This window comes from Anabrus simplex, chromosome 8 (assembly GCF_040414725.1).
Source record: "Anabrus simplex isolate iqAnaSimp1 chromosome 8, ASM4041472v1, whole genome shotgun sequence".
NCBI lineage: Eukaryota > Metazoa > Arthropoda > Insecta > Orthoptera > Tettigoniidae > Anabrus > Anabrus simplex.
The window spans coordinates 228,364,271-228,380,700 of NC_090272.1; the positions used below are offsets into that span (position 1 = coordinate 228,364,271).

At 36.0% G+C, this 16,430-nt stretch overlaps 1 protein-coding gene across 7 annotated transcripts in view; it reads right to left on the reverse strand.

Annotated features, from left to right (window-relative positions):
• The window catches only part of LOC136879031 (ankyrin-3), a 682,638-nt gene that overhangs the window by 17,517 nt on the left and 648,691 nt on the right, over positions 1–16,430 (reverse strand). For 5 of the 7 annotated variants that reach the window (XM_067152756.2, XM_067152753.2, XM_067152752.2 and 2 more), the window contains one exon: positions 1,503–1,652. The exons of the other annotated variants lie outside the window; for them this stretch is intronic. In XM_067152756.2, the coding sequence (XP_067008857.2) occupies positions 1,503–1,652 (150 nt within the window). The remainder of the gene's footprint in view (positions 1–1,502; positions 1,653–16,430) is intronic. 7 annotated transcript variants of the gene reach the window in all.

Here is a 16,430-nt window from a genome sequence, read left to right on the forward strand (position 1 = left end):
TTGTACTTCCTCTTAAAACAATCACCACATCATCACCACTCCCAAGTCCACCCATTTTCACTCCCTATAGGGTCTGAAAACAGACCGGCGTAAAGATAATTTTGTATGGGAGCTGATCTTTTGTACAGAACAGAGTTGATTGCAACTGTGAGCTCACTGTGTTAGCATTCTTAATTAAACCTTGATTCAGTTTCACTTACAATACTACCACCCTGAGAGAACACACATCCTAAATACTGAAATGATCTACCTGTTCCAGTTTTACATTCCTGACCACAAATTCAGTCCTCTTACTTTTCTTCCTAACTGATATCACTTTAGCCTTGAAAATGCTAATTGTCCAAGCTCCAGGATATTAGATTGCAGGCTTTCTGTACAATTTGCCATTAAGACAAAGTCGTTGGCATAGGCCGAAATGCTAAAGATGTGCCCAGTCAACAGAATCCCTCCCCAACATTTTATGCCTTTCAGTAAATGATTAATGTAAACTTGAAAATTTGGAATCATAAATTTCTCAAGCAAGTAGGCTATAGTTTCTACATTGTAAGAAAACTTCCAGTAAAGTGTTTGAATTCTAATGGTCGGTATACAGAATTATTCAGAGGGTAAAGATTACATCTAGTTTAAGTAATGGAAAGGAACAAACAATGTAAGACTTGATTTTGTGTTTTTAAATTAAATCATATTTTCAGATTCCAAAATTTGTGATAATTTAGGCAGGCAATCTTTATAAATAAAGATTCTCAAACTTTCATGGTCAAAGGTGTCATTTTTTATTCTCAAGGGGTCTTTTAGATCTAAAGGTAATTCAGTGTAAAAGCTTATTTACTTAATGTGATGTGTTCGGAATGTGTTTTTATTTAAAATGTTCCTTTAACAGTCCATTCTTTCTCAGTATATTGTGTACTGCTGTTTATAAATTGTTTTGTTGTGCCTAGTCTGCCCATTGTAATCACTTGTAGATACAGATATTATCCTATCACAAGAGAAAATGACTCCATATGCAAAGAAATTAACTGATAATGAGGTCTTTCAAACTTGATACTTAAATGAGAAGATGGAATATTTTACATGAGGTCATGATGTTCAGCAAGCGATACTGCCACAAAGTGCTGGAAGATAAAAACACGCACAAAGTATGCCTATACAACTTAAATTTACTGGCCAAGAGTACACAATTACGCAACATTAATTTTCTCAAAACTGGAAAATTTAATAATCTGTATTTCGTAAAATGAACATCATTCACCTCGGATTAAATGTGTCCAATACAAAATATCTGCAGCTTTACAAGCTGTGAAGGCTTTTTTCTTAGTAAATTTTAATCTCTGACCATTTTTAATATGAAGTCAATTAAGAGAACTTTTCCTAGCAAAACAACTCTCTTGAGATTGTGGTTCCATGCAAGTGCTAGCTTCTCCCTTCTCTGTATCTTGACATTATGCTTGATTTCTTTATAGCAGCTGTGTTGCTGATCTGGGAGGGGATGTTTTATAAATTACCGTCGTAGGCGGCAACAACATGGGGAAAGAAGCGGTGCATCGCAAGAGCATATGGGGAGGCGGAGCCATGCAGCGCGACACAGGCTAACAGAGCCAACAGGAAGCAAGCTGGGATGAGCCAGCGTCGACACAAGGAATACCATGACTGCGCTGCGGTAGTAACAACAATCGATAATACAACTACTGCAGCAGAACATACATGAGGAGGCTATTCAATAAAGAACATTTTATTACACAAACTTTCAAAAATGCTCACTTAATTCTTCATAAATGCATTAATGTATGCAACGTGCATTCTTCAAGACTCAAAATTATTATTTATTTCATAACATCCTTGATTCTTTATTTAATCTCAAAGTTGCTAAGCCACAGACTTCACAAATGTGGTTAATATAAAGCTAAAAACATAATCAATTAAAACATTTTTTGATGCTGTTCTTTCATATAGGTTTTGACAGGTTTGGTACTTTACAGCTCATATGTAAGACCTGATATGTATATGTACTTCAATTTTTATTCATCTAATTAAATGCAGTTTAAATAACTAAACAAAATGTCATGGCTGACCTGTGCAGACAAAATGCTTATTAATAATATATTTAATGTAGAAATACCATTTTAAAAATGCCTCAAGCAGATGTTTCCAAATAAAATTATGAACGTCACTAAATGGGGAGAAAAAGGAATCAGTGCAGTTCTTCTCTAGAAATATAAACCAATTATTTTCACTTTTCAATTTCCAAAATAAATAACAAATTCAGTAACGAAGAGGAAGAAACAAGTGCAAACAAAACTGGGACTACACTAAATAACAAAAGTTATGAAAGAAACGAGAGACTGTGTGAGAGACTTACATTTTAAATCTCATATTTAAACACTTTAGCATAGGAAATGCTTTTAAGGAAGCAAATGTGTCACATTTTATAGATAAAAAACACACACACATTACAACGTTATGTTTTCATCACAGTCAGAGAGGAGGAAGAGTTCTGCAGATGATGAAGAAATAGTGACAATACACCAGAGGAAGCTGGTATATTATTGAAGGGATAATTGAAGGAAATAGAGAAACCTGGCCAAAGTGGCAGTAAATAATGTTCAAGTTTGGACTTGAAAAGGTGTATCAGAAAATAACCGGAATGTTTTTTTGTGTGTATGTTTCAATAATCCTGCGCTGGAGTTTGCAGGTTGCAGTAGTGGAAATGTCTGACCTTGAGTGATACAGTAAGAATCACGTCACTCGCCTCAGGCTTCTCAGTTGTGGGGGAGCACCTGATGAAGGAGGCCGTGTTCGCTGTACCCAACATGGATCTCAAGTTGCAGCAGCGTACTTCAATTAGATTTTGTGTTCTTCTGGACAAAACTCCAGCACAAACAGTGAAAATGTTTCAGAGAGCTCACAGAGGGGAAGGCCAAAGTTCAGGCGAGTACAGGGAAAGCCACGCACCTTGTCTGTTTTGATAAGCAGGATATTATGTCCGATCGTGTAGTGAAAACGCAATGTACTGTTACTGCTGATTATTATCGTGAAGTGTTAAAGGGGCCACTGAAAAGAAAAATTGCAAAAAAAAGAGCAAACTTTGCTCAAATGGGATGAATCCTGCACCAGGACAACACACCTACGCATCGGGCAATCAAGAGGCAAGACACAATAACCGAATTGGGCACTGAGGTGATGCCACATCCACCTTATTCACCGGACGTAGCGCCATGTGACTTCTACCTACTTTCTGCAGAACAAAAGGAACTTCAGGGTCGTCATTTTCAAAATGATCAAGAAGTAAACAATGCAATTTCGGGTATACTCAACAGACTATCAAGAAAGGACTTTGGGGAGTGTTATGAACAGTGGACTGAACACTAGAACCGTTGTACTGTGTCTGAGGGAGAATTCTTTTAAATTATGCAAGTGAATTTGAATAAAGGTAGCCAGTATTTTGGTATAATAAAATCATTCTGGTTATTTTTTGACACCACCTCGGGGCGAGGACACAAATTTACTTGATCCTGTTGATGAAGCTGGGAAGTAGAAATAACCAAGATTTCTTTTCACTTGGTAGCATTTTGATGTTGTATTACCACATTAAAGGTTTTCAACAATGCAGCATTTACCTGGTGTGAAAATGGGAAACCATGGAAAACCAATTTCAGGGTTACAGATGGTAGGATTGAAATCCACAATCTGCCAACTGTAAGCTCACAGCTATATGACCTGAACTGCAATAATAATAATGATAATGATAATGATAATAATCCAGACCATGATAATGATAATGATGAAAACCTACAACTTGTTTTCCAGTCAATGACCGGGTCAAGGATGGGATGAATGAAGCCCCCAACTTGCGGCGAGGATAGGAATTGTGCTGGCTGCCGAGGCCTGTCGTACTCTACTGGGGCAATGATTAATGACTGACGGATGAAATGAAATGATAGTGGAGAGTGTTGCTGGAATGAAAGATGACAGGGAAAACCAGAGTACCCGGACAAAAACCTGTCCCGTCTCCGCAGTCCAGCATAAATCTCACATGGAGTGACCAGGATTTGAACCATGGTATCCAGCGGTGAGAGGCCGGTGCAATGCCGCCTAAATGCAGATCAGTCGTTAAAAAAAAAAAGAATGAAAGACCCTAGTTTTCAGTTTCCATAAACATTATACTCATGACAATTGTACAATTATTACCAGATTGAAGGCACACATTCCTATTTCTCCAAACTCAGATCCATTCAGTTCTCTTATTAGGCCTACATACTGTGATGTTAAAACACACAGATCAATACATCAAAATAATTTAAGACATAAACCAGATATATTTCCTAGAATAGGCCACATCGTAAGTAATGTCAGAATATATAATCAAATTTACCTTCAATTGGAACAACTAAATGGGAGATATCTTTCACATTCGCAATCCATTTTTCACCTACACAATGGTCCAAAACTATTCTTCAAACATTCAAGTTACATATACCCTAACATCTTACACTAGACACATAACATGGGTTCCCATCACCACACACATTTTTATTGAAGAAAGAAAAAGAATGAATTATTTAGATTTTTTTCAGGTTTTGCAAGTTGTTTATCACAGTCACAATCAAAAGCTTCTGTAGTAAAGTACCAAATACCAAAACCTATAAGAGAATGAAGTTTGAAACACTTTTAAGAAACTACCAATGTACCACTTGATTGCGAAGAGTTAGCAAGAGAGAAGAAATTTCAGTATTACTCAACAATGCAAGCCAATGTAGCTCATTCTTAGCTAAGAGAGGAAAGTAAGTCAAGGCTTGCTGGCATGCCAGAAGATAGCAAGCACAAGCAACCATGCCCAATCAAAGAAAGGATAAGATACAAAACAAATCACAAAATTAGAGCTAATATTTGAAGCTGCATTTCATATTATATTCTGAACATAGTTGAAATAGATAAATAAATGATGGGAATCTAAAAGATAACAAGTAAGTGCATTTAATTTGTGGTTAACAGATGGCTGGGACATTCCCATATTCATACATTCATTATTTATAACTTCCACATTACTTAGAGTGAGATATCGCATACATAAGATTATATTTCAGAAATTATCAGGATTTAGTTTACTTCCCCTTTCAAATTTCTTAAATATTTGTTCATTTATTATTGTGACTAGGAGTAAGATTCTTCCGTTTTAAAGAATTTAATTCAAAAATTTTATCTTCAACGTTTTGGATTTAAGCTGAGAGTTAACAAATGAGCCGGCCCCGTGGTGTAGGGGTAGCGTGCCTGCCTCTTACCCGGAGGCCCCGGGTTCGATTCCCGGCCAGGACAGGGATTTTTACCTGGACCTGAGGGCTGGTTCGAGGTCCACTCAGCCTACGTGATTAGAATTGAGGAGCTATCTGACGGTGAGATAGCGGCCCCGGTCTAGAAAGCCAAGAATAACGGCCGAGAGGATTTGTCTTGCTGACCACACGACACCTCGTAATCTGCAGGCCTCCGGGCTGAGCAGCGGTCGCTTGGTAGGCCAAGGCCCTTCAAGGGCTGTAGTGCCATGGGGTTTGGTTTGGTTAACAAATGAAGGTTTTTAATTGTCAAACATTCAATTTAATGAATTATTTAATTTGTTAATACACGTAAAATATGATCACCTAGTCCATTTACAAACAGAAACTTTAATATTATAATTGTTTTTATAAATTCTATATTTTTATCATGTGAAGATAAGCAAAAATTCTTAAGCTAGATTGATATAAATTAAGCATAATGTTTCAGAGACTGTCACCTCATTTTCTGGTTTATAAATATACAAGAAGGAAAACTGATTAAAAACACACATCATCATCTTCCTTCCAAGTACTGGGCCATGTGTCCCATTACGGTCATGCATTTTACTTTTTGCAAGACTTGAAAGCAATCAAATGTCCTTCCGACGGGTTGCTAGCCTGAAGGAAGTAAGACAGAAAAAGAGCAGCAGCAGATAGCGCAGGTATTTCTTCTTTTTGCTAGTTGCTTTACGTCGCACCGACACAGATAGGTCTTATGGCAACGATGGGATAAGAAAGGGCTAGGAGTGGGAAGGAAGAGGCCGTGGCCTTAATTAAGGTACAGCTCCAGGATTTGCCTGGTGTGAAAATGGGAAACCACGGAAAACCATCTTCAGGGGTGCCGACAGTGGGGTTCGAACCCACTATCTTCCAGGCACAAGCTCACAGCTGCGCGCTCCTAACCGCAAGGCCAATTTGCCCGGTAGGGTATTTCTTCTCAAAGTGGTATTGCTCCCTACACAGCAGGGCTGGAAAAAAAAAAAGAAAAGAAAAAAAAACTTAGAGAAACAAGCAATTCTAGGCTGTTTTTCCAGAACTGCATTTAGGCCAGAAGTGATTTTCTTTTTTTTTAAAGTTTGATAGAGCTATCCAAAAATCAGTTTGAAACCTTTCTGGGCCCTTTACCCTTCAACTTTCAGCACAAATGAGGAAATTGCTTAATTTTACATTTTTTCGTTTGTCTGCTAAGAATGTTTTCAATATTAAAAAGAATTTTTTTTTAAATTTTGTATCGTGTTGATTGTTATTCCTCTATTACTTTAACATCTGAAGTAAAAGAAATGTCCTGATGCTCATACATCCCACAAAGGAAGATGGGCATACAGTCCTTAGTATGACTTACTAAGACATAATCATTTATTGTACTACTTTATGAAGCACATGAAATATAGCTTGTATTGCTATATTGGTGGTCTGTACTGTATTTAAAACAAATTTACAGATACTGTTATGGAATATAAAATACTAAACCCCATTTTAATTCAAACTGTGACAGTTTTGACCACTAAATATAAACAGAAATTAGTCTCTGCCATCTGTTAACCAGATAGTTATGGGTTTTCTAGCAAAATGATTTTTGCTGCACTGGAAGTTATATTCACCTTAAGGTTCAACTAGAAAATCTATGTAAATATTAGCATTAAAACTCTTGAACATCTAAGAGATTATCATATGTTTGTATTCAGTTCCTCTCAATGGAATTTTTAAAAAATTAACTACATAACTATTTTATCTAAACTAAGGCTAAATTCAGGAAACAAAAAAATGAATGCCTGGATTTTCTTTTCTTTTTAAGGGCATTTTGTGTACATTATTTTAAATTAAGAGTTCTACTGCTGGATGACAAGACTAACACACCTTGCTATGGTCACAGATATAAAGTGATTCCATACGAGACCAATGCTCCTCAACAGTGCCTACTTGTTTAGATGCCACAGCTGATATAGATTATCTATCTGTGAGACCCACCACAAAAGAAAAAAGAAAAAATTTTTTAAAAAAAACCTGCATCAATCTCAATGTCATCAGAAGGCAGCTGGAACACACTGTCAGAATCCATCAAAACATATGCCAGATCCTCCCTAGGACTCACCAAACCAAATCGACGCCATACTGATAAGCAGACCTTGTGGTGGAATGATGTGCACCAGGCAGCGAGGGCAAAGAAGGCTGCTTGTCACACATGCAGCACACAGGATTTAGAATTGGTATTGGACCCATAAGTCTGCTGCAAAGGCAGCACATTACCACGTCATCTATGACTAGCTGGATAAGCCTAGTAGCACGAAGAGAATCTACAAACTTGCCCACGCTTGCCCCACACAGGATCTAGATCATGTTATCAACATCAAAGACAAACATGAGCTGCTGCAGAAAGGAAATGACATGCTACATCGTTAGGAGTATTTCAAGGATACATCCACCTCTACCTACAACCAATCCCTTTGACAGCCCACTACCCACTATCACCATGGAAGAAGTGTCCAATGCCATCAACAAAATGAAGCCTGAGAAAGCACTTGGTGTAGATGATACCCAGCTGAAGGACGACACAGCAACCAAAGCCTGGAAGACCAGTATCACAATTCCAAATTGAAAAGGAAAAGGAGACCTATTTGAATGCTGAAATGACATGCCAACCTGCCTTTTGTGCTATAATATGAAATTATTGAATTTATTCTCAATGGGAGATTATAAATCATCACTGTCTCACTGAACCAGTGTGGCTTTGTTTAAAAACAGCGGAACAACAGACACTGTCCATACATTTCATCTATTGATGGAAAGACACCATGAGAAAAAAATATGACGGTTCACTTTGCCTTTCTTATTTGGAAAAGGTGTTTGATACCTAACCTTGTTTGGCTGGCAATGAGACTGCCTAGGTCAACTGGGTGAAACTTCTGTACTGAAAGTCTACAAGTTCAGTGCAGTGTTCAACAGGAATGTCAGGTAACTGGTGTCCATTGCTCTTCATTCTCTGCCTGAACGCCATCACAACTGACATCTTGCTAGCTAACGCAACATGTAAGGACCTCTAACAGCACGTAAGAGAGTAGAAGACGTGTCTCAAAGAATTTGGGATGATATTAAATCTGAAGAAGACAGAATACCTGGAATGCAGTGACCAAACAGATAGCACAATCACTGTATGTCTAGGGTTCAACTCAAGTTCAAATAACCCGGGGTCATGCATCACTTTGGACTGTAGTACCATTACCAGTGTTAAAACAAGAGCCAGTGCCACATGGATGTAATGGCACCAGGTTTTTGGAGTCGTGTGCAAGAAGAAAATACCAGAGGTCAGACCAGTGGCCCTTTATGAAGCCAAATGCTGGCCAACAACACCAAACAGAATGAAAAGGCACTTCGTGCAATGGGAATGAAGCTACGGCAATAGTCCAACAGCTTGACCCTACGAGACCATATCAGGAATGATGTGCGGAAGAAATTCAAGGTTATCCCAATCACAGAGAGAATGCATGAATCATGCCTGTGATGTACTCCATAATGGTGAAACATCTGTTGCAAAGACTGCCCTCCAACAGAACACAGAGGGTCGACTACATCAAACAGGCTGATTGGACTGGGTGAGAGATGACATGCTCACAAAAATTAAGCCCCTGAGACACTATGGATTGACTGATGTGAAGGAAATATTGCAAGAAGGCAAGCTCCACACAAATGGGAAAATATGAAGATTATGATAACTTCTTTCAAGAAGTTACAAAGTCATATACAGTACATATTACTACAGTCCCAGGGAACCAGTCCCTTAATTTAGGAACCTGGCAATTTTCTTAGTGATAGATGTATTTAGATATGAGGAGCATTCAATGCCTTTCTTAGTTGATAACTGCCTAGATTAACATTACTGTATAATAAGCACTGTAATTTAAGGAGTAGGAGGATCTTATTCCATACACCACATGTTAAGGCCACCATTTTCGGATTTAAATTTCCTGAGGCATGTGCTTAAAGCCTTGTCTTATAACAATATTAAAAATTAATAAAATTATCTTCATACTATGTATGACAAGGTTTTTGAAGGACTTAGAAACTTGCACACACATTACTGAAGTGCCTGGGAACACTGTTTTTAATTTTGCAAAACAGACTTTGCCGTTTGATATTATAAAGGTAAATTAGCAGCAAAAGTTGGACTACAAATCTCATTTGAAAAGATGGAAATGATGCCATCCTTCGAAGTTGAAACGCCAACTATCACACTGAATAATAACAAACAAATTAAGATTGTAAATAAATTCAAGTATCTTGGGGAGATTATTACTTGGAATGTAAACGAGAAAATATCAGTAGAAAAGAGAACAACTAAATTGAAACAAGTGCAACGTATCACTTGGCCAACCTACAGGAAGAAATCTCTCTTGATAAATGCAAAATTCAAACACTACAACTCCATTATTAAACCTGAAGCAACCTATGCTAGTGAAACACTATTCAATTTGAACACCAAATCAACAACAGATAAATTACAGAAGACAGAAAGAAGAATCCTTAGAACAATCATAAACAAAAAAACACCAAGTAGATGGACAATGGCAATTATTACCTAATGAAGTTGTATACCAGGAAACTGAGTCAATAATAGACACAATGCAGAAAAGGAGGGTTGCATTTTTCTGCCACATATCCAGACTACCAAAAACCAGGTTACTGAAACATCTTTTCAACTACTTTTGGAAAAGTAAAACAAAAAATAACTGGTTCAAAGAAGTCCAAGATGATTTAGACGAGTTGGGCTTGACAATGCAGCAAATTGAAGACCGAGAAGAGAAGAGGATGCTGAGAAACAGAGACTTGAGACTTAAACTAAAAACTTTTACACACAAACAGTACACCATAACAGACGAAGAAAGGCCAGCCAGGTCGAAAAAATTAATAACTTCTGGGAGCAGAAGAAGAAACATACGGTATGCCAAATTTGTAGCTAATACTCTTAAGACTTAAATGTACATGGATTGATTAAAGTGCTCCAATGTGGGCATAAAATAATTTAAAAAAAGAAAGTAAGTTATTCCCTACTATTAAATCAGACACACAAAGCATTGCCTAAAGTGACCAAATCAGAATAAAAAGTGGACCTTTTTCCACCCTTCAAAAATTTCACTATTCTCCCAGGTATGGAACCATGATTGTGGGATCTGTAGGCCTACATTCTACCACTGATCACAGAAAGAACTATTATGTAAAAATCTTTTATGTATTCATGTTCAATAACATCCCCTATAATGCTTGTCACATGCTTTTCTAAGGAAATAAATCTGAACTTTTCCCAAAACTGACTCCATTCTATCTCTCTACCAAACTTACGGGATATGAATATCAAATTCATCTATACAACACACGAGTTGCAGCATCCTGAGACCTGCATTTAAACAGGATTGAACAATCAGGAAAAACCATATATGGTGGAATCGGTCATGCCGGTGTAATAGCCAAACAGCAATCCTTGGCTGATAACAGCTATTCATCTCGAGGCTCTCAAAACATAAACTATTAAACAAGATTCATAAAACTTCAGGCATTCATTTGTCTGAATTTTGTTCTACTGATCCTAAAACTAATCTAATGAGTCTACAATAAATAAAGCTATAAAAAGACACAGAGCTTGAATAGAATCTGTCTGCAGTAGAGCAATGGCATACAGCATATAGAGTGCTGGAAACATATCAGCATCAAGTTTTACTTGTCACAGCTAACTACCAAACCCATCACAATATAATGTGTCTACTGAGATCCTTTCCAACAGCTCTGTGAATAAAAATGGCATAAATGAGCACACAGTACATTTTAACTCTCAAGCTAAAGGAAAGTGGAATATTTTCACTTTTCTTCCATGCATACTGTGTTCACTTTAATACAGAGATGGTTTGTATCATTCTCCATGCCTCCCTCCAATTGATATTCAAAATAAAATTAATTTTTATCTTCTATATAACCATCTACCTTACTCATTTCCATCATGTAATATTAAGTCTGGATATGAAAGAAACTAAGATATTTTGCTAACAGTTATAAACTTTGATAACTTCTCTACTTATCAGATATGAACACTGATAACTTCTCTACTAGATTCTAAAATGCTGACTAGCTGCATATTCAAACCAAGATATCTTCCAACCACCTTGTTGTATTAACCTTAGCTTATTGAGAAGATATTTTCAAAATTTATTCACTAATTCTGTTTTGAAAGAAATGAGCCAATATCTAGATGCTGCAAAGAAGCACACATTACCCCCAAACTCTACAACTATTACAAAGCTCAGCATAAAACGAACATTCATGTGCTCAGACAATATTTCATCACGTTATTCGTCAAGTACAGATGCCAAGAGTTAGTCTTTGTATCTTGACATCTTCCCATTCCAATTCTACACATGTTGTGTAACTTCATTATACAGTATTGGTTGAAAGTGAGTACTGACTGGTTCTATAGCAGACTCTTTTCAACTGTGGGTTACTTGTGCTTTGTATGTGATCATAATAATAAGAAGGTACCCACGTAATATCACATATCTTAAATTTATAGAAACCAGATATGACAAAGAACATGGGAATTGAACAATAAGACAACTTTTCAGTTTAAATTAAATATGCTGTACTGGTTAAAGCAAAAAAAAAAAAAAACCTCCAAATAAAAATGTCAAGAACACTGCAAGAATACATAAAACTGATATAAAAAATGCAATTTTTTCTTAAATGGACTACTATATTAGAAAAGACGAAAAATAGCAAGAAAGTGATGACAAAAGAACTGTGTTTCTATCTTTTTATGCAAAATGAAAATGTCCTCGTGAAACATCTTAAATTTTGTGATCAGCACAACTGATGGGTACATTTTTTCAGGGGAAAAAATTAATACACTTTATAACTTAATACGCTGGATTTTTGACCTATGATTTCTGTGAGAAATGAGAGTGAAGAACACAAATAGTTTCATGCAGTCTAAATATCCCAGACTAGCAAGATACCCGTGCTTCGCTACGGTACTGTCTGTACTGAAATTTATAATTGAATGCTTATTGTTTCAGATATATAATCCACCGAAATTCGCAATCTGACTCGTTTTCTGCCAGAATCCACCAAAATTCGCAATCTGACTCGTTTTCTAATAGATTACGGCAAGTTTCCTCCCATTTTTCAATCTTTCTTTCCAGCAATCGATTTCGTACTTCCCGGACTAGGTCCAGGTATTCCACCCGGTTGGTTGGGTCCCTAAATCTTTGCCATCTTTTCCTATAAGCATTTTTAATATGGATCAAATCCTTCAAGAGATCCGGCGTGCTGTCATCTTGGGTGCCTTGGCGGTACTGAACCCGCAGCCGGACTGCATTCTTAGTCATTACCTGTCCAGGACCCGTTTTCAGCATGGTCCACACATTTGACGACTGTCCAGAACATTATTATTATTATTATTATTATTATTATTATTATTATTATTATTATTATTATTATTATTATTATTATTATTATTATTATTATTATAATAGATGTTCCAGACCCCACAGCAAGATGCAAGACTGCTACTTGGCGGTAAATTACATCTGCTGCCATTGTCATTGTTGACAATGTGACCAGCACCATTGTCACGCGTAGCCAAGTGTGCGAGATTTCTGGTGATACGAATGACATACTTCAGTGCATTATTGACCTTATTATAGAGGTGAACAATGTGACGGTCAATCTCATTCCTATCGTTTATTTCAAATGTGTTTACATTTTTTATTTATATGCCAGGAGAATCTACTGTAATCTAAGAACGTTCTCCGAAGGAAAAGATGGCTGTTGAAAATGAACCCAGGAAAGATTAAAAATGATCGGTTTATGATCAGAATAAGTACATCGAAAATCTACAGCCTATTTCCAGTCATTCGACAGGGTCAGGAATGGAATGAATAAAGCCCCATCTGGCGGAATTGTGGCGGCTGCCAAAGCACTCCTCTGGGCAATGATCGATGAATGACAAATGAAATGAAATATTGGACAGTGTTGCTGGAATGAATGATGACAGGGAAAACCGGAGTATCCGGAGAAAACCTGTCCCGCCTCCATTTTGTCCAGCACGAATGTCAAATGGAGTGACCGGGATTTGAACCACGGAACCCAGCTGTGAGAGGCTGGCGCGCTGCCGCCTGAGCAACGGAGGCTCCTCATTAGTACATTATGAACAGTAAAATCAATTGGTCTCACCTCCTTTTACACCCCCCACCGTTAAGTTTATTTACCCCCACCCCAAAAAAATAATTAAAAGAAGGCGTGTTTCTTTATGTTTAAAGGAGATTCCAAACAGCAATATTCACGTCTACTACCTTCAGTTTTGAGATATAAGTATCCCCATAAAAATAATTTACTTTTTTTTTCACTTCCTCTCAACTCCCCCCAAGTTAATTTTCCGGCAAAAAACACTTGTTTCTTTAATAGTAAAGAATCTTCTAAATACCAATTATCACGACTCTAACTTCTTCAGTTTTTGATTTATGTGTCCTCATAAAAGGAATTCAACTCCTTTTCATTCCCGCCCCCCCCCCCCCAAACGCATTTTTCTTTGTTTTAAAGGAGATCCAAATACCAATTTTCATGTCTGTAACAACTTTAGATTTATTAGATGTATGTATTCTCATACAGTTAAGTCAATTAATTTTTCAATTCTTTCATCCCCCCGCCTTCATTGGATTTTCCGAGAATACGTGTTTCTTTACTTTTAAAGCAGATTCCAAATATCAAATTTCACGTCTATAACATCTAATTTTTTAGATATCAGTAGCCTAATTAAAAGAATTCAACACCATTTTCAGCCACTTTTACCCCCCCCCCCTCCACTTAAGTGGTATTTCCGAAAACTAAAAGTACACATTTCTTTATTTTTAATAGAGTTAAAAATATCATTTTTCACTTCTGTAACACGTTAAGTTTTTTGAGATATACTGTAGAAATTCTCATTTTAAAATTTCACCCCTTTTTAGTTCCCCGTAAGTGGAGTTTCCAAAAACAAATCACCTATGTTTCTTTACATTTACAGGAGATTCCAAATACCCACTTTTTACATCTGTAACATTTTACGTTTCTCAGATATTTTGTAGATATAGTCTTTCAAAAAATTCACCCCAAGTTGTCACTCCTGTTTAACCGCCATTAATTGGATTTTCCAAGAACTAAAAAAATACGTGTTTCTTTATTTTTAAACAGGATCCCATATACAAATTTTCAGTTCTGTAATATTTTCAGTTCCTGAGATATATGTATCCTCATTAAAGGTATTCTACCCATTATTAACCTTTTGCACCCCAAATATTGGGATTTACAGAAAACAAAAAAATACGTATTCCTTTATTTTGAAAGGAGATTCTAAATACCAATTTTTACATCTGTAAACTTTTAAAGTTTTAAGATGTAGACACACTCATTTTAAAAATTAACCCCCCTTTTCACCCCCCATTATTTGGATTTTCAAAAAACGAAAAAATACCTGTTTCTTTATTTTGAAAGTAGATCCCAAATACCAATTTTCAGGTCTGTAATATCTTCAGGTTCTGAGATATAAGTATCCTCATTAAAGGCATTCAACCCCTTTTTCACCCCTTTTCAATCCTCCTATTGGAATTTTCCAAAAACAAAAAATACGTGTTTCTTTACTTTTAATGAAGATTCTAAATACCAATTTTTACATCTGTAAAATTCAAAAGTTTTGAGATATAGATTCACTCATTTTAAAAATTCACCCCCCTTTTCACCCTCCCATTCATTGGATTTTCCAAAAACAAACAAAAAAAAATACTTGTTTATTTTTAAAAGAGATCAAAAGTACCAGTTTTCAGGTCTGGAATATCTTCAGCTTCTGAGATATAAGTACCGGTATCCTGATTAAAGGCATGCAACCCTTTTTCACCCTTTTGCACCCCTCCTATGGGGATTTTCTGAAAACAAAAAAATAGCGTGTTTCCTTATTTTTAAAGAAGATTCTAAATACTAATCTTTACATCTGTAAACTTCTCAAGTTTTGAGATATAGATACACTCATTTTAAAATTTCACCTCCCTTTTCACCCCCTTAGCGATGGAATATTCAAAAATCCTGTGTTAGCGAGCACCTACATCTTAATATGAATGTATCCCCAAAATTTCATTTCTTTATGTCCAGTAGTTTTGGCTTGGCGATGATGAGTCAGTCAGTCAGTCAGTCAGTCAGTCAGTCAGTTAGTCAGGACAAGTTATTTTATATATATAGATTACTGTAATGTAAATCTATGTTACAGCCTTTGTGAATTAATCCTATTCAACTTATAATTATTGTAGCTGCAACTTTGTGTTCTTCCTCATAATACTTGCGTTATACAGACTAACCTTATCGGTTACTATCAGTGTCCCAAACAAAATTAATTTTCTATCACTCACATAATTCTGTAGAAATGATTCATAACATTGGCTAAAATTACCTCTGTAAATTCAAAAGATATGATTAATATATTACATCTGAGACAAAAGAAAGTATATATATGAATTTAAATATTAATTGAATAAGTATTTTCCTCTACGTGAGGTAAACCATATTATAACTCTGTATAAATGATATATGAGTGGCACAAAGGAGTTTTGTATCCAAAATCTCACTAAAAAGAACAATAAAATCACCCAAACTTTTGTAAGCAAATATCTTAAGTTCTGTGATGTTCTACACTAATGAAGTTAATGAATACCTAACACACAAAAATATAAAACCATATGACTTAATAACCACAGCAAATTGTGACTGCTTTAAGAGTATACATAATGGAACAGGTAAATTTAAAGTAAAATAGCACAGATTTAATTTTTAATAAACGTTATTTCACTTTTCCATAGTTGGAGGTTGCCTAAAGTGAAAAAGCTTACATTAAAATTAGGTCAGGATATGAAATTATACATATTTTATTTGGGGGGCGGGTGTGTGTGTGTGTGTGCTCAAATCATTTAGACCCAAAAATAAGAAGCTTTAAACTTCTTTAATTTTGATTAATTTAAATGATACTAACATATTAAAGCTATAAAAAAAATCCTTTAAATTTTATCTGTAGACTATGATTCTTATGGATTCTACATTAACTAGTGTACTGTAGATGATGAT